Source organism: Lepisma saccharinum, chromosome 6, assembly GCF_977018435.1.
Source record: "Lepisma saccharinum chromosome 6, izLepSacc3.1, whole genome shotgun sequence".
NCBI lineage: Eukaryota > Metazoa > Arthropoda > Insecta > Zygentoma > Lepismatidae > Lepisma > Lepisma saccharinum.
Genome location: NC_139234.1, coordinates 8979524 through 9003398, shown reverse-complemented (window position 1 = coordinate 9003398; position 23875 = coordinate 8979524). Strand labels below are relative to the sequence as shown.

At 39.1% G+C, this 23875-nt stretch overlaps 1 protein-coding gene across 3 annotated transcripts in view; it reads left to right on the top strand.

Moving 5' to 3' along the window:
* LOC145988542 (uncharacterized) overlaps nucleotides 1-14648 on the top strand; it is a 64618-nt gene extending 49970 nt beyond the window's left edge. For all 3 annotated transcript variants that reach the window (XM_083123458.1, XM_083123457.1, XM_083123459.1), the window contains 2 exons: nucleotides 5855-6039; nucleotides 11663-14648. In XM_083123458.1, the coding sequence (XP_082979584.1) occupies nucleotides 5855-6039; nucleotides 11663-11906 (429 nt within the window). In that variant the 3' untranslated portion in view covers nucleotides 11907-14648. The remainder of the gene's footprint in view (nucleotides 1-5854; nucleotides 6040-11662) is intronic.
* Nucleotides 14649-23875: the final 9227 nt, after the last annotated feature.

Genomic DNA, 23875 nt, shown 5'->3' with positions numbered 1-23875 from the left:
ATTCCAACACTATTTTTCAGTGTCTGTTGAAAACACAACCCTACCACAAAATATCAACCATTTCTGTTTCTTTGATGAGTGTTTCCTATATCCTTGAATGGAAAGATAATTGAACTTAGATATTGTGATTTATTGTTAGCAAACTGTCACTACTGATGATACAGTTCAGTATTTTTATGATATTGCTTATGATATACACTACACTAGCTGTTCTTATTTATATTTCTACTGCTGAAGCTGAAGTTTTGCAAGTAGACACACATTATGTTCTTTGAAGCATGCACCTGCTGTTTCCAACCATGAATTCTGACATTATCTATGAGAGGAATGATTCATTTTTCATAGGGATGGAGCATATTAATCAGTACTCTATCAGTATTGGCCGATATGGGCATATCAGTGTATCGCTTTATCAGTAAAATTACCGATTATTTTACTGATCAGACATATCTATAAATATCTTATAATTTGCTGCAAAATTCTACCATTTAGTTATGATTTTAATGGATAATCTCCAAACCCCTACTTTTTAAAAAAGTAAATGCTGGAACATGCAACTTCTTTTGCACTACAGTTACCTTGAAACATATATTTATTAAGGCCAATGATCCATTCAGTTTCTTCAAGGACCATTTGGAGCATTATATCGGATTGGTAGAATATCAGTATCGGTAAATTTTATATCTGTACTTTATTGCTATCGGCCAAAATTACATATCCCTATTTTTTCCTGAAAAACAAGCTTCTTGTAAATATCTTCTTCTAATTTTTAAATTGTATGTGCCTTTATGATCAGAGCCTTAGAGCAAGATTTATGTTGAATAATAGGAGGTATGAATTGTAGTTTCCATTCTTAGTTTCTGAGATATTAAAGTTTATTTAGAATTAGTTAATTTCAAATTTTGTTCTGTAAACGGCCCATGCTGAGACTAACACCACGTAAGCAGCTTTCTAAAGTTTTAAGTTTTAGTGAGGTCTAATACTGATTTCCCTTTTTCTTTCTTTCTTTTCTTTCTTTCTTTCTTCTTTTTTTAATAATAATAATAATAATAATAATAATAGCAAACCACATATTAATTCAATCTTTGTCTGCATACAATCTAAACTTGATTTTTTGTAATAGCATTTGCTTACTTGGGGTGTAAGGTGTGTCCCTTCCATGTAGTACACCCTGGACTGCATTTTGCAGACTAACGAGGCTCGGACATCTGGACATACAGTCAGTATAATCCTTATAGGGCTGTGTGTGTGTGTGTTGTCTTTATGTGTGCTGAGTACCCCTTCACAGCCTCAACTTTTAACCCAAGTCAGAATATTTTAATCCGACGTTACCGTAATTGTTATGTTAGTTTTATTTTAGTTATGGTAAGGGCTGGACCCCGTATAATGTGACAGGTGCAAAATAGCCTAAGTGCTGATGCACCAAAAATTATAAATTCAATCAATCAGATCATCTGCTTACTTATGGAATAAGAATTTTGCGTATAGAGTTAATGTGGATGTCTCAAAAGTAAGTAAAGTTTTGACACTTGGTTTGAAGCAAGAATCAGCCATTACAATAAAGACAAGCAAGGATACTTGTTAGTGTTAATAATAGTAATGGAAATAGTATACATTTAGGACTGCAATGCACTTTTCTCATTGTTTCAATAACTTTCACAGATACTTTATTTGGCAAGAAATATGAATTGTAGATCATAAATTAAGGTTACATGTAAAAAGTATAATTTAAAACCACTTAGGTGTTGTGTGGGTACTTTTCCTGTAAGCGTGCTTAAGGATCGATTAAAATATTTTAACTCTTTAAAATATTTTAACTCTAACAGGGAATAGTGTGGAGATAAGAAGTATGATGGCTATACTACATCCATCAAATATTTGCATTTGTATATGTGATTATTTTTACATTACTTTTGTGTTCCACCAGTGCAATTGTAATGAAGAGATGAATGATGAAGTGAAGTAGATGAAGAAACACACATAATGACATACATGCTTTACCCAGGATTCATAAATAGGAGGGCCTCCCCGATGGCACAGTGATAGCGTTCTCGCCTTGTAATCAAGGGGTCCAGGGTTCAGTACCCGGTGGAGGCACATAGTGGTTCGGATCCCACTTTAAACTGTAGGTCCAGTCCCGATTAGCCTTACTGTGCATAAAGTGGACTCAAAACACAAACTCAATCCAATCATAAATAGGACACCTGTCTGCAATGCTTGCTGCATTTAACACTACAGGCTGTCCAGTCAGAGATCCAACTTGGACAAACCTGACTTTTCATCACCAGATGGAGGTTCGAACTGCAAAAAGCGGTGTTTCCAAATGCCTGATTTTTGCTCAATCAAATGACACTTTCTGCTGTCAGTCAACATGCATGCTTCACTCGCATTTCAGGGGAGTGAGAGAGAGAAAATTGGAGACTATTTTTTTGCTACCCGGCAGCAACCGTTAGGTTTAGCCGTGCCTTCACATTGCTGGGGATGTCTTTGCCACCTATTTTGCTTTCAGGCATAAGTTTGGCAAAGCACAATACCTCAAGAATTTCCACTCCCCATGGCAACTAGATCAAGTCGATTGGTTCAAGTGACCCTCCCTGCCTTTGGACGGAAAAGGCAAAAATATAATTTGAAGTTTGTTCTTTGGCTGGATGGGGAATAGATTGTATTAATAAACCCGTACTCACATATATAATTTCTTCCTCACATACTTTCCAATCTAGTGGCTTCCCATGCACAGGAGTATGCATGTATATAAACACCCTCTCAGTTTCCGAGAATGTGCTGCTGTTATTCATATCTAATGCCAACTAGGAAGGCACTTAGCAGAAAGGTTCTGGCTAGGCATTGCAAATAGCCAATGAATAACAGTCATGCCTTTGTTGTCAATTCTTCAACTTGGTTATTGCAAGAGAGGAGGAAAGGGGAAGAAGAAAGACCCCACACTAGGTCAGTGACATATAAGGAATTTAGTAGACCATATGATTCGATCATTCTCATGACATTTTTGGTTTGACAACAGTCCTGTTTTCCAGTCGTTTGGTAGAATGCTCTCTTGCCTTCCCAGTTGGCATTCCATATAGTGCAGTGTAGTATAGAGCAAGGTATCCTCAGTTCGAATCCTGTGTAAGGCTTGGAACTTTCATTGTCTTTGTTCCTTCATTATTCATCCTTCCGAAACGGTGAGTGAGTGAAAAGCATCATGAAGTAATCAAACATACAAAGACAGAGGCTGTCTTCAAGGTAATAATGTTGCATCTTTCCTACCAGCATCTCTCTAATACAAAATGCATAAATTTATGATTGCATTTAGTGTGTAGTTTGCATATCTTGCTGCATGCAGTAATGTGGAGCACACAACTGCAAAGATTAGGACACGTTATCTATCAAACTACATAGGCATGTTGGTTTTATCAGTAAAATTGGTGATAATTTTATGGATCCAGTATTTTAAAAAAATGTCCTAATCATGTGTGCATTTTGTAATATGCAATTCATGATAGTTACTTTTTGTAAGCAAAACCCAAAGAAGGTAACCTAGTGAAATGAACTTATTCAGTGTCCTCAAGGATCATTTGCCATTAGTTTTGGCTAAAATTTCACATTGGTTCATCCCTAAAATATATCGCCTGCATTTAGTCTCCTTTGGGGATCACAAAAAATACTGTCTTGATAGCTTCATATTGGTAAACTTTACTTATCCAATACTTATATAAATAAGCTAAAGGTGTGTGTATTGCACTGGAATAAGTGTTAAATGTCATAGTTGGGGAGTAACACATTATTTTTCTGGTACTTAAGTTACTAACACATTACCAAAGTAAGCCATTATTTTACTTGCATTGCCTAGATAAATTCAGAACTGGAGGGTTTATTTGCCAGATCAAAACATGCTTTGTTGTACCAGGTGTGCAGGTTAATAATTCTTAATTGATCCGAAAGAAAACAAGTGTATCTGGGGAGAAAGGTAACAAATGCTTTATTCAAAGTATGCGCCATTGCTAGCTATACATTGTGCCCATCTGTCCGTCAAATTGTGGATGCCCTTCCAGAAAAATCATTCACATTTTGAGGTGATCCAGTCAGCAAGCCATTGTTCGACATCTTCGTAATTGTTGAAGTGTTGCTGGGAAAGTGAGTGAGAGACCGATGAAAACAAGTGGTAGTCCGAAGGGGCTAAGTCTGGTGAGTATGGTGGGTGGGGCAAGAATTCCCAGCCAAGTGCAGAAATGGTGTGTGTGATGCCTTTCGCTGTGTGTGATGAGCTGTTGTCGTGCTGCAAAATGACTTTTCAGTGTCTTGTTGCCCAATCTGGGCACTTTTCGATCAATGCATGGTTCAAATTGATGAGTTGTTGACGGTAGCGAACGGCATTCATTGTTTCACCTGGTGTCAGAAGCTCATGGTACACCACACCCTTCTGATCCCACCAAATGCACAGCATTGTCTTCCTTCCGAAGTGATTCGGTTTTGCGGTTGATGTTGAAGGTTGTCGTAGGTCAACCCATGACTTTTTGCATTTTGGGTTCTCGAAGTAGATCCATTTTTCGTCCCCAGTCACTATCCGATGCAAGAAAGACATTCTTCCATGCCGAGAAATCAACACTTCACACACCGTTTTTCGCTTTTCCATTTGTCTGTCGTTCAGATGATGTGGGACCCATTTCCTGCCTTCTGGATCTTTCCCATGGCATGAAGACGATCAGATATGGTTTGGTGACCAACGTTTAACTTCTCTGCCAGTTGTTGTTGGGTTTGTTTATCGTCTTCGTCCAACAGTGTTTGCAATTTGGCATCTTGGAATTTTTTCGGCTGGCCCGGGCAATCTTTATCTTTCAAGTCGAAATCATCACTTTTGAATCGTCGAAACAAACGCACACACGTGTCTTGCGTTAGGACATTGTCACCATACGTTTCCACAAGGATACAATTGCTTTCATTCGCGTTTTTATTTTGATTGAACAAGAAAAGCAGGACGTGCCGCACTTGCTCCTTATTTGGTTTGAAGGTCGACGTGTTTACCACACAAACCCAATATCACGGTCACTCGCACTCGGGTGCACATCCACAGCGTTTTGACAGGTACTGTCCTGGCAACACACTGACGTAACAGTTGAGACTGCACCAACCCTTGCTTCCAGCGCCATCCAGCGACGAAATTAAGAATTATTAACCGGCACACCTGGTATTTTCTTCTAGTTTATGGTTGTTACAAGCAAGTAAACATGTTTTTTAGTATAACATTTTGGGAGAACATATGTTGCCTTTATCAGACATTTATTTGTAAAAGAAAGAATGGCGGTATTTGCTGCTTGTAACAACTGTAAGTTAGAAGAAAACTACAAGCAATTAGTACATTTATGAATAATGCTTCTTTGCGCTTCTTCACATGCGAAGTTACAATAGAAAAACTTCACTATGGAGAACATAACGTGATGCTTGTGTAAACAGTTAAATGTCCTTATTGTATGTCAAAGCAATGATAACGGGTTACTTTTGAAAATAAAGTACAGTGGAGCATCGATTTTACGTTCTTCAGGAGACCAAGCTGGAAAAACTTAAAATGCGGGAAAATGTAAAATCGAGGAATGTAAAATCGGGGTTCCACTGTAACTGTTATGTGTTACTTGTTTTAGTGACAGGCTCAAATTCTGTTAAATATGCACTGCAGTGGATGGGCACTGGTTGTAATCAGGTCAGACAGACATCCTTGTGCCAATAACTTGAAAAGTATTACAAATTTTATTGGTACAGAACTCAAAGTGACAAGAGTGAACATATTTTAATGATTTTTTCAAAGGCAACCAACAGCCAATCCTGAAGGAAATTTTGCTTTTTTCTTTTCTTCCATGTTCAGCTTATAAATATTAAGGCCAATCTAAACAAGGCATTGAGTAACAATAGCCGTCAGCTTGGGAACAATAGCCGTGGGTTGATGGGACCACGCCTTCCCCCGCCCGATGGAGGGGGACAGCACCGCAACCAGCAGCGGTTCCCACCGCTCCACAATAACTACTGGCAGCACGGACCACACAGAGGAGGGTAAGTATCGACAAGTACATGGCAGTTTCTATGTTTCTAAGTTGAGGTAAATGCTTGGAAGTGCATTTTGGCATGTTTTCGCATGAGAATGAATTTTCGTTCAGCACAGAAAGTTTTTCTTTATTATTCACTATTTGTACTTGTCTTTATTTGCTTGGCTTTTGCTTTCAGTATTAGGGAGATTTCGGACCAAAGCTACAATGTGACGTGTCACCTGGTGGTAGAGTGGCGTGTCACTTGGAAACAGACTTTAAAGTGCTGCTGGACCTTTGACTTGTGTCCGCAAACACTTCCTTTTTTTAAAAAAATAGCTGAGGCATTCCATGCTCTGAAATACTATTTCTCTTAAGAATTCCTTCTAGAGCAGGTCCAACCAAACTACAGCCTGCAGCCCACACCCGGCCACCTTAGTATTTAGAGTGCTTATCACAGCATACTACGATGCAAGGTGTCCTGCGTTCAAATCACAGTCTGCATGTGGATGTTCTTTGTGAGTGTTCCTTCATCAATTTCAATATATCTCACTCATCCTCATTGTCGCAGTTAGCCAAAAGTGGCAGAAAAGTGATAATAAATAACAAAAATCAAATGAAATGAACCTCAGTATTTATAAAACCTCCAAGTTAATTTTGGGCATCGCCTTAAGCACAAGCAGTCCTTTTTTTTCCGGGGAAAAAGGTTCCAGTACTCTCCTTCAGTCAGTTTGCTTTTGTGATACAAGTGGTTCCAAACCCCTGGTGGTGTGAAATCTCCTTAAGAGCAATTCAAAAATCTACATGTACAGTAAGGTAGGAACCACTTCAATATTTATCATCCTTTACTTATGGCATAAGTAAAGGATGTCCGGTAAAGACATCAAAAATGAAAACATCACATCTTGGAAACTATTGCATTTTTTACTTCAGAATTTACAAAGTGTATGTTCCATCCACTGGAAGCAAGCCTGGAGCATGCACGTGTGTATGGTGAAGCAGCAAATGCAGCTGTTTTGCATTGGTGCCCCCCCCCCCCCCACACACACACACACGCGTGAACAGAGAGAGAGTGTTTAAGTATGTGGTCAGTGGTAGATGGCACAGTGCATTTTGTAACCAGCTAAAATACAGCCAGTGTTATTTTCAGATAGAACAAGGCTGCACTGGTCTAGGAATTTCATGGGATGGAAAGTCTTGAGCCACAAATTAGGAGGAAAAAGTTTACATCAATCAAGAGTGGATTTGTATGAATTGATAATAAAAAGTTCTTGAATTTCTTATCCCAATTATGTAAATTTCAAAGCAATACGTAACTGTAGTTTCTCAGACTTGTAATGATTTCTTTTCCACTAGTTTTTGGCTTGAACACTCTGTAATACTAGCTTATAATTGTTTGTATTTCGTAACTAACTTACATGCTTTTATTACATGGAATCGTACCCTCTCTTCTTCTGACTTACATAGAAATTGCAATTGCAACAATGTAAAGTGTAGCAGTCCCACTGAAAGGAACTCTCAAATAATAAATTTGATAACTGAAAACTTAGTGAAATTTTGAGTCTCAATCTGTTTCACTCATGCTTATAGTTAGATATAGGCAGCGTAATGCTTGCAAAGTACCATGAAGAGACACAAACCTAAGTAGCAATGGCATGTTCTCCCATGTTACCTGGTTTGCTGCCGGTGAACCAACTTTTTCATATTTATGGAAATTGCCAGAAAATTTGAAGTTGTTGGACTTCTGTGTTTGTTTTACTTGCATGCCATCTTTGCTGTTTTATTTCTATTATATATAATAAATATATACAATAAATAAGTATTGTTGCAGAAAACCAAGTCAAATTTTCAGAATATGCTACTGCTAAGTAGTAGATGTGAAGCCACAGTTTAGTTTGGGAGCAGTGGTAGAACATGGTAAAGACCCAGGTTTGCTCCCGGTTCATCCTCAAATTTTCAGTAAATTAGTATCAATCTTGTGTGTGCCAGGATGCTGCTTCTTGAATCCTTGATCAGATATTTGCATCACAGATTGTGGATTCACTATTTAAATCTTGCATCCTGCCTGTATATCATCATCCATCCTTTGCCGTTTCCTGCCTCTGGCTGGGTCGGCATAGAAGTCAAGCCTCTCCAATTTTTCCTGGTCTTCCACCACTCCTCTCTTTCCATGGTGTCCAATCTCGTCCTCTTCTGACACACTCCACTATCTACTCTTTCCACCGACATCTTGTCTCTATATATAAATCCCCAATTCTTAATCTGATTCCTGAATTCTGGATCTGACATCTGAACCTCAAATTGTGGATCCAATATCCAAGTCCTGAATCTGCAGTCTTTGCCAATTTGGGAGCCTGCCTTTCATCTTTAACCTTTTAAGGACCTTTAATGTTGAAATTCCTGGCTATCTTGAGAAATAAATCCAGAACAGTTTTGTAATGTTGGATGAATAAAGATATACTTACACAAGTTCATTTTTTTTTTTTTTTTACACAAAGCTGTTTTTAACCTTCCTAATGCCTTGGAATTTATGTAAACTAACAATGGGAGTTCAGGTGGACCCATGCAAAACTATAATAATAGTTATTTATTTTTTTCATCATGGAATAAGCAATAGGAAAGATATTCTATGCCTCTGCTGCTACAGTCCCTGACCAAATTATTAGATGCACCTCCAAATTTTATGCAAAATTTTAAGGATGTTATTATCTCGTCTAATTTTTTTGTTATTCTCATTTTCTTTTATTTATATTTTATTACATGAAATATTACATTGATTACATGTGAACCTTAACAAAAAACAACAATTACTTGATACATTAATAGTTACAAATATAATTTCTTACTGTGTTTCTTGAATATTAGCTATATAATATGTACATATGACTGGAAGTCAATTTTAATATTTTGTTGAGCCGCCTTTGGTCTTTATCAGTGCGTGGATTCGTCTTGGCATACTATCAATGCATGCTTGTACTGTCTCTTTCATATGAGGATGGAATTATTGAATAATTTTTTCAATTAGGGCAATTATGGCATGAGGCTCCATCCTGCAAGAATACGAACTGTTCTCCATTTGGGAACCATTCTCTTACTTGAGGTAGCAACTTTCTTCTAAGCACTTCCCTATACTGTTCTTGCCTCATTGTTTCTTGAACCAAATACAGACGTCCTGTACCTTTGCCACTTACGACTGACCAAATGTCAGATGTTTGATAGTCTGCACAACACAATCAGGATTGTATTTTTCACCTGGACGTCTTCTCACAAACTGAGATTTATTCCCCAAGATTTCAAACGTGCACTCGTCACTCAAGCAAACAGATCTCCAAAAGTTCAAATCTTTTTCTTTGTGAGCTTTTGCCCAACGAAAACGTTTACGAATCATAGCAGGGGTTAATTTTGGCTTCTTAGCAGGTCTGAGTGCCTTCAGGTTCATATCAGAGAGCCTACGCCTTACTGTTCTTTCAGATGCCCGAACACCACTCTTTTCAAGTTTATCTTTAAGTTCCTTTGTACTCGCAAATCTATTCGTGAGGCAAATGTTCTTCAAACAGCGTAAGGATCTTGGAGTAAAAATTGTTTTACGTCCACATCTGTCATTCTTTTGTGGCTCACACTGTCCACCATATTCAATTTTCTTCTTTATTCACCTCACCGATGCTTCAGACACGTCAGATCGTCGAGAAATCTCACGATTAGAGAACATTTTTCTCTTTATTAGTGTCTTAATTTCAGCCATCTTTCTCGGTGTCAAGTCACTTTTTTTTACCCATGACTCCCTAATGTTAATAATTAAATTCAAAAATATACTGACAGTGTACAACAATAATTTCACTGCAAAATTTAGCACAAATACGATTCACTATTTGCAAGACGTCCTCCTCTCAACTCAGCTTGAATTGAACTGCGGCATGTTCGTTCAACAATAATTTCAGCCATCTTTCTCGGTGTCAAGTCACTTTTTTTTTACCCATGACTCCCTAATGTTAATAATTAAATTCAAAAATATACTGACAGTGTACAACAACAATTTCACTGCAAAATTTAGCACAAATACGATTCACTATTTGCAAGACGTCCTCCTCTCAACTCAGCTTGAATTGAACTGCGACATGTTCGTTCAACAACAAAGACGTTTGGTGTTGGCGGTATTGTTTGAAACAACAGTACCTCCTCTTTTCATATTGTTCATTACAATAATCAAAGTTCAGCCACAAAGAACCCTATTGCAACATTTTAAATGTGAAAAGTAAGCGAACTGTTAAAATTGTCCACTGTGTCGAATTACATTACTATGTATTATTATTACTATTACAATTATTGTTATCAATGTTGTGCAAGAAAGTGCATTTGTACATATTACTTGTATTTGCCAGGTTTCAGATAACTAATGGTGAATTTTGTATAATTTTCCCCTTCAAAATAATTATTTTTTAAAAAAATTGTGGTGCGTTGAATAATATGGCCAGGGGCTGTATTAGCATTTATCAATTTAATTTAAAAAGAAAACCTTACTTCTTAGTGCTGACATTTAAGACAACTTTGTACCCAACAATGGAATACAATATAAACAAAATGACAGGAGCTAACATACTGCTTTATTTTGCTTTATCAACTTCAGAGAAGGTGTAGGTGACACCAAAGACTATTAAGACATTTAAGTGGACTACAACAGTACATGTATTAATTGCATATTGCATTAAAACTCTTCAAGCAGAATTCAATTATGAGACATTAAAAAATTGGCACCTTTCAAACATACTGTTTTCTCATATATTTTACGAGGGTTGTTCAATAAATAAGTGTCCCTGTGCCATAAAATGTGTGACAAAAATAATTGAGTAACACTATGCACATGGTTTACGAGCGCTATCTCTTGCCTTCAAGAAACGATAGGCATTTCTCCCGCAGACATGAAGGCGCATGCGTAGAGGGGAAGGAAACGACGGAACATTGTGAAACGCCAGGCTCACGCCATTAGAGAGGAGGGCAGCATGGCGGGTGCATGTGTATTGGACAGCTGGTGTCAGGAAGAAGTGCGTGCAGTGATTCAGTACAAATGGGCAAATGGCTTGACATCCCCAGGAAGCTGGTTGCTGTGTACGGTGACTCTGTAATGTCTGTGCAGATGGTCAGAAGGTGGTGCGACATGTTCACCAAAGGCAGAGTAGGGATTTTTGTAGAAGTTCGATCCGGTCGTTCGTCAACTGGCTCCACTGATGAGAAGAACATCGTGAAAGTTGATGAACTGATCAGGGGTGACAGAAGAATCAAGGTTTGTGTGGTGGCCAACACGTTGAACATTTCCCTTGGTACCGCTCACAGTTGACGAATGTTGCAAGACCTGAGCCTGGACTTCGATAAGCTGGTGCAGCATTTGGACAAATGCCTCAATGTGCAAGGTGATTATGTTGAAAAATAGTACAGGTTTGTACTTATCTAGACATGTAGAGTTTGCATGTACATATTACGAAATTACATTAAATTACATTACAACATGGGGAAACTTATTTTTTGAACGACCCTCATAGTAAAAATAAGAGGACCCCACTTAGCATTAGGAAGGTTAAGCAAACATTTGAGAAAGTGCTAAACTGTGTTTCTAAGACATGCATTATTAAAATCACTTCTTGTATTGGTTCATTTAGGATGGAGTACGGGGCACACCGGAACTGTAAGGGAGGTCATCACGTGGAGAAGGAACAAGCGATGGGTAGCCACCTTGCGCCAACCCTTCCCGTGCTCCGGAACACGAACTATGCGTACGGACGCAGGAACTACAACTCGATGCGCAACAATAACCATTACCATAGAGACCGAGAGAACCGCAACAAGGATGAAGGGGAGAGAAAGTACCGAGGGCACGGGCGAGACAAAGACAGTACACAATGAGCTACATAGGGAACCAAATAAATATAACTAAAAAAAAGAAAATGACTGACTGATAACCAAAAGGAAGAATGTAGCGTGCAGTTTTTTTTTGTAGCCATTTTTAGGGTATGCTGAGAGATATTTGTGCACAGTTTGAATTTCCTGGGTACTTTTTTATATCTGCTCCAACGCGCATACATGTATTGTACGCTCCAGTTCTACTCGGCTTGACGTTCTATTGGGCGTGTATTCATTGTCTGAACTGAGAATGAGTTAGAGGAACCTTTACACTGATGACAAGGTTCTCTTGGGTTAACAGTTTAAGCTCTGAAAGTGTTTCAGAGTTTTTGAAACTTAATCACTCCTCTCTTCTGGAACTGAAAAGTTTCTTATGGAGCACTAAAGAGTAGACTGTAACCCATAGTCCTACCAGTACCCATCTGATATCTGAACTTTGTAACAATTTAAATCCATTCCTCAATTTTAATTTCTGGGTTTTATATTTTCGCCACCTTATACACTCTCATGGACCCAATAGAGCAACTATATTTTAAGTTTTCTTATCTTAGTCTCCTGAAAAAACATAGGGAACCTTAAGTTTTAGCAATTGCAATAGCATTGGAAAACATTGCTGTCAAGGAGTGACTGTATCAAGAAATATCCCAAAAATCTGAAATTTATTTTGTGAGTATTTGGTAACTTGGTAATATTCTAGCAAAGATGCCGAATGCTTCTTTTGGCAGTTTTACTTTAGTAATTAACAAGGCTCCTTTTTGAAGCTCAAGGCTGTTTATCCACTGCTAATGACTGGGACCATACAGATCTTGCACAATTTCCAGGTTATTTAGAAGTTGTTGCGTGGCGAGTTTGTTGATCCCATGAGAAGCCTAGATACCGGAAAAGTATTGATTGGTATCAGTGATTGAATTCAAACCAATACTCTCTAATAGTAATACAACTAGCATCAGTACCATACTAAAGTTACTTGTAAAAGCATGGTGTGTTGCCATTCCATTGGCTGCTACGAGTGAAATCTACTTTCAGAAGCTCTGAACTTTCACCAAAAAACATCTGATCGAAAACCCAAGAGAACTCCTCACTATTCATCGCCAGAAAAGCTTCAGGACGAACCTTTGCATTGTTCCGTACTTTATTTTCAGTTTTTATTATTTTACGTCCCACCGTGTAGGTGCTAAAAATCAGACTATGTATGTGATAAAGGCTGACAAGATGAAACGCTTACATGTAGATCAAACATTCCACTCTTGAACCAATCTCTATGATCTGCTGTTGCTTTTGAATCATTATATGTAGAATGTGTTCATTCCTACGGTACTATGAGCTTAAGGAAGTTGTATACACTCACATTTTTCCATTGTTTAATCTTATCGTAAATGATATTTAAAACTAATACTGTTGTACATTTCGGAATATGGGCATTTGTTTATATTTTAAAGTTCTTTTTATATTATTTGTATAACGTTAATGTAGAAGCTAGTCACAATTTGTTTCTGTTTGAATCTGTTTTGTTTGTTATTAGTGTATATTAGTGTTTGCTTCAACCTGTAAAGTATGGGTATGCTCCAGAACTCTCGTGCATGTAATCTGTTGAACAATCTCTCTTGCACATTAAGCGAAATATGTCTATGGAAAAATGTGCAATGATTACATACCTCTGTACCTCATGCTTAATGCTGAAATTTACTAAAACTGCCAATTGTCATTTTTTTTTTTTAAAAAGAAAGAAACCTGATCTTTCGAGTTTTTGTTGTTGTTGTTGGGGGGGGAGGGGTATGTAAGGGTTCTGCAATTTGTCTCTTGGGGAGACATGAATGAGTAAGAACTACAGACTTGATCACAGGTGTATCACACACAAGGTACTAAATTTGCCTCTTCTTCATTTATTCCAAAGTTTTTGAAGTCATTGTCTTTAATTCACTTCTTACACAAATATTTAATAATGCCATGTAAGTTTTGCATAACTGTCATTCAGATTCCACTTTAATCCTTTGTCCAACACCGATAGTTTATCCGAGCATAAATTGGACTTAAAATAAACTCTTCGGACAAAAAGCAATTGTGAAGCAAAAGTAACACGTTTCTCCAACAGTCAGGATATTTCCATATGAAGTATTTGATATGTAGCAGAAAATTGTTAGTAATTGTAAAGAAAAGTGCAGAGTATCCAAAAATGTGTGGAATTGTATGGAGTTTTGTGGAATCTATGACCGACCCCCAGATCCACTTAGTTCTTCCATTCTACTAACACTTATTGATGATGATGGAATCAATTTACTAACAAGCATGCCTGATTCTGTATGCCAGTTTTGTATTGGCAGGTCTGCTCCAAGGGAAAGCAGGGTAACGCATCAACCGTCAGTCCCTCCACTTCTTGCGTAGTGAATCGACTTCTTAGGGCTCTTAACATATGATGTCTGTTCATCAACGACACTCATTGGCTGAACACTTCAAAATGTGTCATGCACGCTTGGAACTTTTTCACAAGTTTGCTCTCACAGGCTTGGGTGCTTGGTTGCCTGTTAGGTTTTATATGGTTGAACACCTCACCAACAGCTCACTGACTTTGGCCACCAACCAGTAGAATGACCTCGATACATTCTTCCTGACTATTGGGTTAAGAAGAAAATGAAGGAACTTATGATTCCAGACTTTTGTGACACAGTGTACATATGAAACCATATAAAACATGCATTCTCAATACTTGGCTCGTTGCCATGCTGTAACTTTAGCCACCTTGACCTAGACTAAATCTCAAGAACGTACTATTCAGTTTTACAGTTCCGTATTTGGTATCTTCATACAATGCAAGTTAAGGATGCACCGTGTCAATTAGGCAGAAAACAATTTAAACCAGCCTCCATAAGAATGCTAAACCTGTAACTGTTTTTCTTCTGTTAAAATAAGATAGATTCTGCTGTACATTCTACTTCTGTGAGAAGTTACCCCACTGGTCTTCAACTTTCATAAACAACACACTGCTGGCTCGGTGGCCGAATGCATTAAGTGGCCGACTTTCTATCCTGCCATAGAAGTTCCCAACTTAGCCTGGGAATTAGCGTTCTTTGTGAGTGTCTGTTCATCAATTCCATCACTCGTCCTTATCGTTGCAATTAGCCAAATGTGGTAGAAATGCGACATAAAATAACAAAGAGGAAACAAACCAAACACTGCAACTTAATACCAACTGTAGTTTAGCAAGAGGGGCACAAAACTAGGCTTGCTATTTTTCATGCTTTCCATTCAGAGTTTTGGAACATGCCCTTTACATACATAATTTAGAGTATTCTTACTTTAGTCCGTTATTTAGTGAAATGTTCAAAACCACATATATGTATGTATATATTTTAACTATGTTTAGTATTACCATGATCTCATTTCCTGTGCATTTAGTTTTTATTAAAAGTTAATACAAAAGATAACCTATTATAGAGGATATTGTAAAAGAATGATATTTCCAGATAGTATTTCTGATGTTGACTGCTTTACATTATTCAATCTTTAAGATCTCTGTAGGATTTTATTGTATGTTGAATTGTTGATTTAGACAGTGCACAAGGTTGCTGTTATTTTGGGGTGCATATGTGGCATTCGCTGCCATATGTAGGCACATTTTGTATTGGTTCATGGCAAGAGCCATAGTATTGATTGTTGCTGGGTATGGTACTTCTTATCAATGTTTGTAGGCATTGTAGAGGCAACTGTCTCATATTTTCAATAGAGTGAATGCTAGTGATTGCTATATGTATATTTTGTTCGACCCTTATGGAACAAACATGGTCACCCTGTTAATATATACAGGATGTTGCATTTAAGGCTTCCTGATTTTAAATAGTACTGGAAATTAAACGAGTCAAGAAATATTTTTTTCAAAGCACTACATACTAAAAATGGCAATGATAATACATTGTGTCCCAAATTGTGTTTACATTCATTGTTCATTAATAACAAGAACACTAATAGGAGCAAGTATCAACTCTTTTTTTGGTATCACATACCTTAAAGTTATAGATGTTCAAAATGGCCACCATTGACAGCAATCGTCTGCAGTGCTGAACAGATCTAAAAACAACAGATATGGTTTCCACAAGAAGGGAAACACAGATAATCTCTGTCGCATGTCTCAAGTCGTCCAGTGTACGTGGTTTTGTGGAATGAATTTTCTTCACAGTTTCTCACAGGCAGAAAACTAAGTGTGTTAAATTGGGAAATCTGGGTGAATATTCGACACTTCTTAAGTTCCTCTGCCATTTTGTGAACAATAATGCCTATCGCCTGGCAGGCTGTGACAGAACTAAAAACAACAGAATGCCTACACACGCCGCACACATTCAACTTACACATTATTGCTTCAAATCCGAAACGAAGTTATCTGGACATTTGCTGCATGAATAATCTTACAATTATTTATGGAGTTTTAATTAATGTAATTCTTACCTTAAATGATCTGTAAGATTAAATATTAGATGCCTTGCAACTCATCTTTTCTTAAGCGGCCCTTACACGATCAATAATATTGACAATATCAGTATTGACAATACAGCCATCAATCCACGTGCCAACCAGTCTCAATACTGCCCTACCTTACACGATCAATATTATTGACAATACTTTTGTCAATAAATTTGCACAGTACCTCTCTTTCTGCCTAACGAGCAGGGTGAATCTGTGTGTTTGTGTGGTTGTATTCGGTTATTTCTGGGTTTTGTCCTTCCAAAACATGGATAATCGTAAAAACGGTGAATAGCCATTATTTTAGCGCTTGGAACTACTCGTCGAGTGCAACGCAAACGCTGGATGAATGAATGGTTGACTTTAACTCAACAACTTTAAAAGTTGAGTCGTAATATGTTTATTTCTTTTATCTTGCTTCACAAAGAATAGAATTTATAATTTACAAGTTACAGTAATCCGTTGATCCAAAAGGTTATGTACAGGTTAAATGCTCTCTTCATCTGAGCACTGATTGGCGGAACATTAAATGCGTAATACAGCCACGTTACATTTTTCAACATTTGGCATAAGAATAAAGACGTAACAAATAAAATCGTAACATACTTGTTACCTTCACCGGAGTGCGACGTGACCTGAACTGAGTATTGATGGAAATATTGACGCTCGCCCCTACACGGTCAATAATATTGACAATATCTCCTCCACTTTCCAGTATTGATGCCTGAAAAACAGAAAATCCAGATTTTCTTCAATACTCCATCAATATCGACCGTCAATCCATTTTTCACCTTACACGGTCAATATTATTGTCAATGTGATAAGGTATTGTCAATATTATTGATCGTGTAAGGTCCGTATTACAGAAAATTAATTCAAGTAGATGTTAATTGATTTATACTTTTAAGGGGTGTCCAGTAAGGGGTCACAGTTATACATTTGTATCATCTTAAACTTCACTGTCAGAACTAAGTAATTTATGAAAATCAGAATGTTCATTACCTGACTTGTCTGTAGTTATTAATTCTGACGTTTTTGCTTTCATAAGGTACAGGGGGTGGACAAAAATATGGAAACACCACGACATAGGAACGGGTGATATCGATGCAATTTTTCCACTTGAAATCTGATGCGGTGCGACATTCTTTTGTTTTGCGCCGTGAGATAGGACCCTGTCGGACTGGTAGTGGTAGGAGTCGACAGTTGCACTGTAGGTAGCGTGCAGTGCAGTTGATACTAAATCATGTCCAAGCTGACAGTGTTTCAAAGAGGGCAAATTGTTGGTGCCCTCATTGCAGGCGCCTCTGTTACCAAAGTAGCCATGTTATTTGGCATATCGAGAGAGAGACTATCCAAGATCATGATGACATAATAGTGTGTACGGAAAGACATCATCAGATAAACACCTGCGTGGACGAAAATGTACACTGAGTGACAGAGACAGAAGGACACTGAGGAGGATTGTGACCATGTTTTGCATGAAGAATAGTGCGAGATCCCAATATCCACCATCCAGGACTTGTATTTGTCCATTCCTCGGAGATTGCAGGCCGTTTTTGAAGCTAAAGGCTGTCCTCCACATTATTAGCTACAGTATTCCGGCTTTTCTTCGCAGGTGTTTCCATACTTTTGTCCATCCCCTGTAGCACGGATAATGAAACTTAGTGGTAGGTCCATCTTCAACATCTATCTCTAACATAGGTACGGCAGCAATCTAGAAATCTAAATAAGAAGTTCATAGTGCAGTGAAAAAATTTGTTGCCGCTGCGACGGGGATCGATCTTTGGACCTCTGGAACATGGAGCAAGTGCGCAACCACTGTACCACAATCTCCTTATTTTCCGTTTTCAGCCGTCAGCCTGTAAATTAAAATAAAATAATATTAGCGTGTCCTTGAAAAGCACTTCCACTCCCAGCTGGGATCGATCCTTGGACCTCTCGAATACTGATCATCTGCTCTAACCACCGTACCACGAGATCATTCACTTCAGACATCTGTTCCCCAGACGCTTTAATTTCACAGCAGACTGGAAAGTGTAAAAACAAAATGAACCAAGTTCTTGAAAGAGTTTCATACTTTGCAGGAAATGCGATCCTTGGACGGTCCCAATGCCACTCATTCATGCAAACCACTACACCACTCTGGGATTAACTTCAAGCTTCGCTTCCTGCTAGAGGCTTTGGGGCGAAAGACTGTTCCATCTCCACGTTGTAATCTTTCGAATGGACAGAACCGAAAATCTGCTATTTCTTCTTCTCTTGAGTTTGTTCCTATACATTAACATGGGAATGCGATCTGCATCCACGCATAAAGAACAATACTATGCAAGTAGAGTATGTAATACACGTATACGATGCAATCTACGTAAACATCATGGTGACAAGTTTGGGCTTCTGTGATCCTCAAGTAGCATGGGAAAAGAACTTGAAAGTAAAATAAAGCGTAGCGCAGTGTTTAGGGCTCGTGCTCCATATTCCAGAGGTCCAAGGATCGAATCCACGAAGAGGCGAGAACTTTTTCAAGAACCTTCAATCATCCTCAAAATTCGACTGGTTCAATCAGCAGACTACTGTGATAGACAAGTCCTCGGGAGAAGCCAGCCTATCTCTAACATAGGTACGGCAGCAATCTAGAAATTGAAATAAGACGTTCATGGTGCAGTGAAAAAATTTGTTGCCGCTGCGATGGGGATCGATCTTTGGACCTCTGGAACATGGAGCAAGTGCGCAACCACTGTACCACGATCTCCTTATTTTCCGTTTTCAGCCGTCAGCCTGTAAATTAAAATAAAATAATAATAATAATAATCCTATAGCACAACAGTCCAATATTGGGCCAAGGCTTACCTACAAATTGCTGGCCTCCCTCCCACGTGAGCCACCAAGGGGGCGTGGAGATCTGCAGCCAGACTAGGGGAACGGGTGGATGGCCAGCCGTTGTAGGACTTCGAGACCGGATTACGCTCACTCACTCGGAGCTCCCTAATTTCCTCACGATGGTGGGTTGCCACCGGCTCTATACGTAGGCCGAATAAATTCCTACCAGAACCGGATTCGAACCTACGCCGTCCCGAAGCGAACTATCTCAAGACGAGTGAACGCCTTAACCCGCTCGGAAAATAATATTAGCGTGTCCTTGAAAAGCACTTCCACTACCAGCTGGGATCGATCCTTGGACCTCTCGAATACTGATCATCTGCTCTAACTACCGTACCACGAGATTATTCACTTCAGACACCTGTTCCCCAGATGCTTTAATTTCACAGCAGACTGGAAAGTGTAAAAACAAAATGAACCAAGTTCTTGAAGGAATTTCATACTTTGCAGGAAATGCGATCCTTGGACCGTCCCAATGCCACTCATTCATGCAAACCACTACACCACTCTGGGATTAACTTCAAGCTTCGCTTCCTGCTCGAGGCATTTGCCCTTCATTGTGAGGTTTGAGGGGGGAAACTTTCTCTACCTGCAATATTTTCAGTTAGTCAATAAGTACATATGTCTAGCGATGAAGACTACCTTAATGTTTGATGGCTGTGACCATTTGGCAAGAAATAGGACGGACATTCCTACTTGAGGAAAGCTGTAGGCGTTTTGGTACGAATGACTGCTTCGTCTCCATGTTGTAATCTTTCGAAAGGACAGAGAATAAATTCTGCTATTTCCTCTGCCCTTGAGTGGTTCCTATACATTAACATGGGAATAGCAATCTGCTTCTACGCATGAATAACAATAGTATGCAAGTATAGTATGTAATATGCGTACACGATGCAATCTACGTAAACAACATGGTGTCGAATTTGGACTTCACAACTGGTGCTGTAGACCATCGTGAGGAAATTGGGAAGCTACGAGTGAGTAGCGTAACCCGGTCTCTGAAATCTCCTACAACGGCTGGGGGTTCGACATGCTGACCCCACTTTACACCATTACGGGTTGAAGATCTCCATACATCTAGGTAGGATTGTGGGGGTAGACTGGCAGCCGGGAGTTATGCCCAGTTCCTTTTCGCGGGCTGTCGAGCCATGGGTTATTATTATTATAACTGGTGAAATTAAATTAACCAGCACCTGGTCCATGATAAAGATTTTCAACGATCGGATCCCCGCAGGAACGAAACCTTTTTTCAAGGACTTGCAGTCATCCTAAAGCCCTCCAACTCTATTATTACCACATGCTGACTACTGTGATCCTCAAGTAGCAAGAGAAGAGAAGTGGAAAGTAAAATATAGCGTAGCGCAGTTGTTAGGGCTCGTGCTCCATAGTCCAGAGGGTCAAGGATCGAATCCAGGAATCGGCGAGAACGTTTCAAGAACCTTCAATCATCATCAAAATTCGACTTGTTCAATCAGCAGACTACTGTGATCGACAAGTCCTCGGAGAAACCGCCCAATCTCTAACTTAGTTACGGCAGCAATCTAGAAATCGAAAGTTCATGATGCAGTGAAAAAATTTATTGCCGCTGCTACGGGGATCGATCTTTGGACCTCTGGAACATAGAGGAAGTGCGCAACCACTGTACCACAATATCTCTATTTTCCGCTTTCAGCCGTCAGCCTTTAAATTAAAATAAAACAATAGTGGATGTCCTTGAAAAGTACTTTTACTCCCGGCTGGGATCGATCCTTGGACCTCTCGAATACTGATCACCTGCGCTAATCGCCGCACCACAAGATCATTCACTTCAGACATCACTTCCCCAGACGCTTTAATTTCACAGCAGTCTGGAAAGTGTAAGGACAAAATTATCCAAGTTATTGAAAAGGTTTCTAACGTTGCAGGAAATACGATCCTCGGACCATTCCAATGCCACTCATTCATGCAAAAAACTACCCCACTCTGGGTTTAACTTCAAGCTTTGCTTCCTGCTCGAGGCATTTCCCCTTCGTTGTGTGAGGTGGTGTGTGGCGAACTGATCTCTTACAGAGACCTGTTCCACCCTTTGGGTGTGAGGTTTGAGGGGGAGGGAAGTTTCTCTACCTGCAATATTTTCAGTTGGTCAATTCGTACACATGTCTAGCGATTAAGACTACCTTAATGTTTGACGGCTGTGGCCATTTGGCAAGGAATGGAAAATTGAACAATGACTGTTCCGTCTCCACGTTGTAATCTTTCGAAGGGACAGAACAGAAAATCTGCTATTTCCTCTGCCCTTGAGTTGGTACCTATACAACTCCCGAGAGTTAAAGAAAGCAAAGTATACTCAAATTTGGACCCTTTTAGCTTTTTCATCTTGATCAACATTGTCATTTATGATAGCGCGAAGTTTCATGACGGTCATGTAACTAACGAAAGATATTGGACTGTGTAAGGCCTCGCACCTGAACTCTCTCGAACCTGTGATAACCACTATGCTATGCTTACAAGTTAGCAATACTGGTCATTTGCTGTTGAAAGTAGAAACTATGTAGATGAAATGGTGGGTGGACATATTAAGGAACAATTATGCATGTTTAGTAAAGAGCAAGATCAAACTAAATTGAGGGGTATGGTCCATAGCAGTCATGTGTTTCACATAGGAGAAAATGGTGAAGAATTGAATATTTATTGACTAACCAAAAATGATGTCAGACCCAGTTAGAGAAAAGTAAAGTTCCTGATTAATATTTTATTCCCATAATAATAATAATAATAATAGTAATCCATGGCTCGACAGCCCTGGAAGGGCCTTAGCCTATCTCCCGACTGCCAGTCTCCCTCCCACAATTCTACCTACGGTAGAGGTCTGGAGTTCTTCAACCGGTAATGGGGTGACGTGGGGTAAGCACGTCGAACCCCTAGCCGTTAATAGGAGATTTCCGAGACCGGATTACGTTACTCACTCATAGCTCCCCAATTTCCTCACGATGGTGGTTTGCCACCGGTCCTATACATAGGCCGAGAACCCAGAGACCGAAACCAGTCGGACTCGAACCCATACTGTCCCGCAGTCGGAGTCCAAAGCACAGCGACTTTAAACAGCACGGCCACGGAGGAGGACAATTTATTATTTTATATTTATTTATTTTATAGCGACCATCAGCACGCAGATGGCGATTGGCTATTCGACTGAACATGTCTTAAGTGGTATAACAATTGATTCTACCAAGTCTCATGCTTTTATCGAAAAGTCAATGATTCCGGACTTAACCGCCGGTCTGTGATAAAGACGCACTTTTTTGGTGCTGTCCTCCATTTGGAGACACATTTTATGGCACATCTTTCATTAAAATATATTGAAACTGATATCGTTTTAAAGCTTATAAATTAGGCTACAACTTTTATTCGAAACAATGTTTTGTCATTTAATTTGTTCAAAAGTTACAAGGCAAAAACTTCAGAAAGTACTAGAAAAAAATCACTTTTTGAAGATTATTTTTTAAATTGCGGTAAAATCACCAACATTATCGAAAAATTAAACATAATCTTTTTTGTAGCCCATGTAATGAGGATTAAGACTAAAAAATGATTACCTGCCTACGAACATTGGTTACGGAGATATAGGTCAATAACTTAGAGTCTGCGAAATTGATGTTTGGGGGGGGCACTGGGGGAAGCACCGTGAGGAGGGGCGGGAACTTTTGGGGATTTTGTACTACTAGTAGTGTTCTAACAACTGACCAAAATTCAGCTTTTACGGAATTATTCCCGACATGAAACCTTTATTGACTGAGCTATTTCGTGGGCCATACAAGTCCCATCTCTGGCTCTACGGAGCCCAGGCAGGGGCCAGGGGGGGGCTGCTATATTAGCGTCAACATAATCTGTAAACTGAAATAATACTACTTGTGGATGAATACGTGCCTCTGAAAAAGTTCTCGCCGATATGGGAGGATTTGATCCTTCGACCTCATGATTGCGAACCACTAGACCAAACTGTCACTTGCTTTCAACCCACCTATTTATGTTATATTAGCTTCATCATAATCTATAAACTGAAATAATTCTACTTGTGGACGAACACATTCTAAAAAAGTTCTCGCCAATGGGAAGATTCGGTCCTTCGAAGGGGATCTTCCCCGCATTCATTGAAGGGTGCAAAATGACTTGATGTGCCGACGCACCCAAAAATTTTAAATCAATCAATTAATCAATCCTTCGATCTAATGATTGCAGAGTAGCTGCCTTAACCACTAGACCCACTGTGCGAATTAAGCTTTTTTCATTTGGGGGGATGTCAACTCAGTGGTTTTTTTGGAGTATGTAAGTTTGTATGTGTTACCAATGAGTAGACTTGCTGTCCGAAGTAACTTACAACATTATTCCTAACCTACGATCGGTTGCTGGTGAGCGGCCGCGCTCACTTTAATTAATTGCCATTTTAACAGTATTTAAAGTAATGCCCTGTGGTGCTCTCTAAGCCTCGCGACAGGTTAAGTTTGCAGCACGTTTTATGTATTAATCCGCGCGAAAACGGCGCTCAGCTTCTCCCGCGCCAATCTTACCTCAACCGTCGAGCTGTTCATGTCACAGGCAGCGAGAAAATCGACAGTATTGCAGCGGAACTATATTCTGCGCGCACGTTTGAGTCTACATGTGTG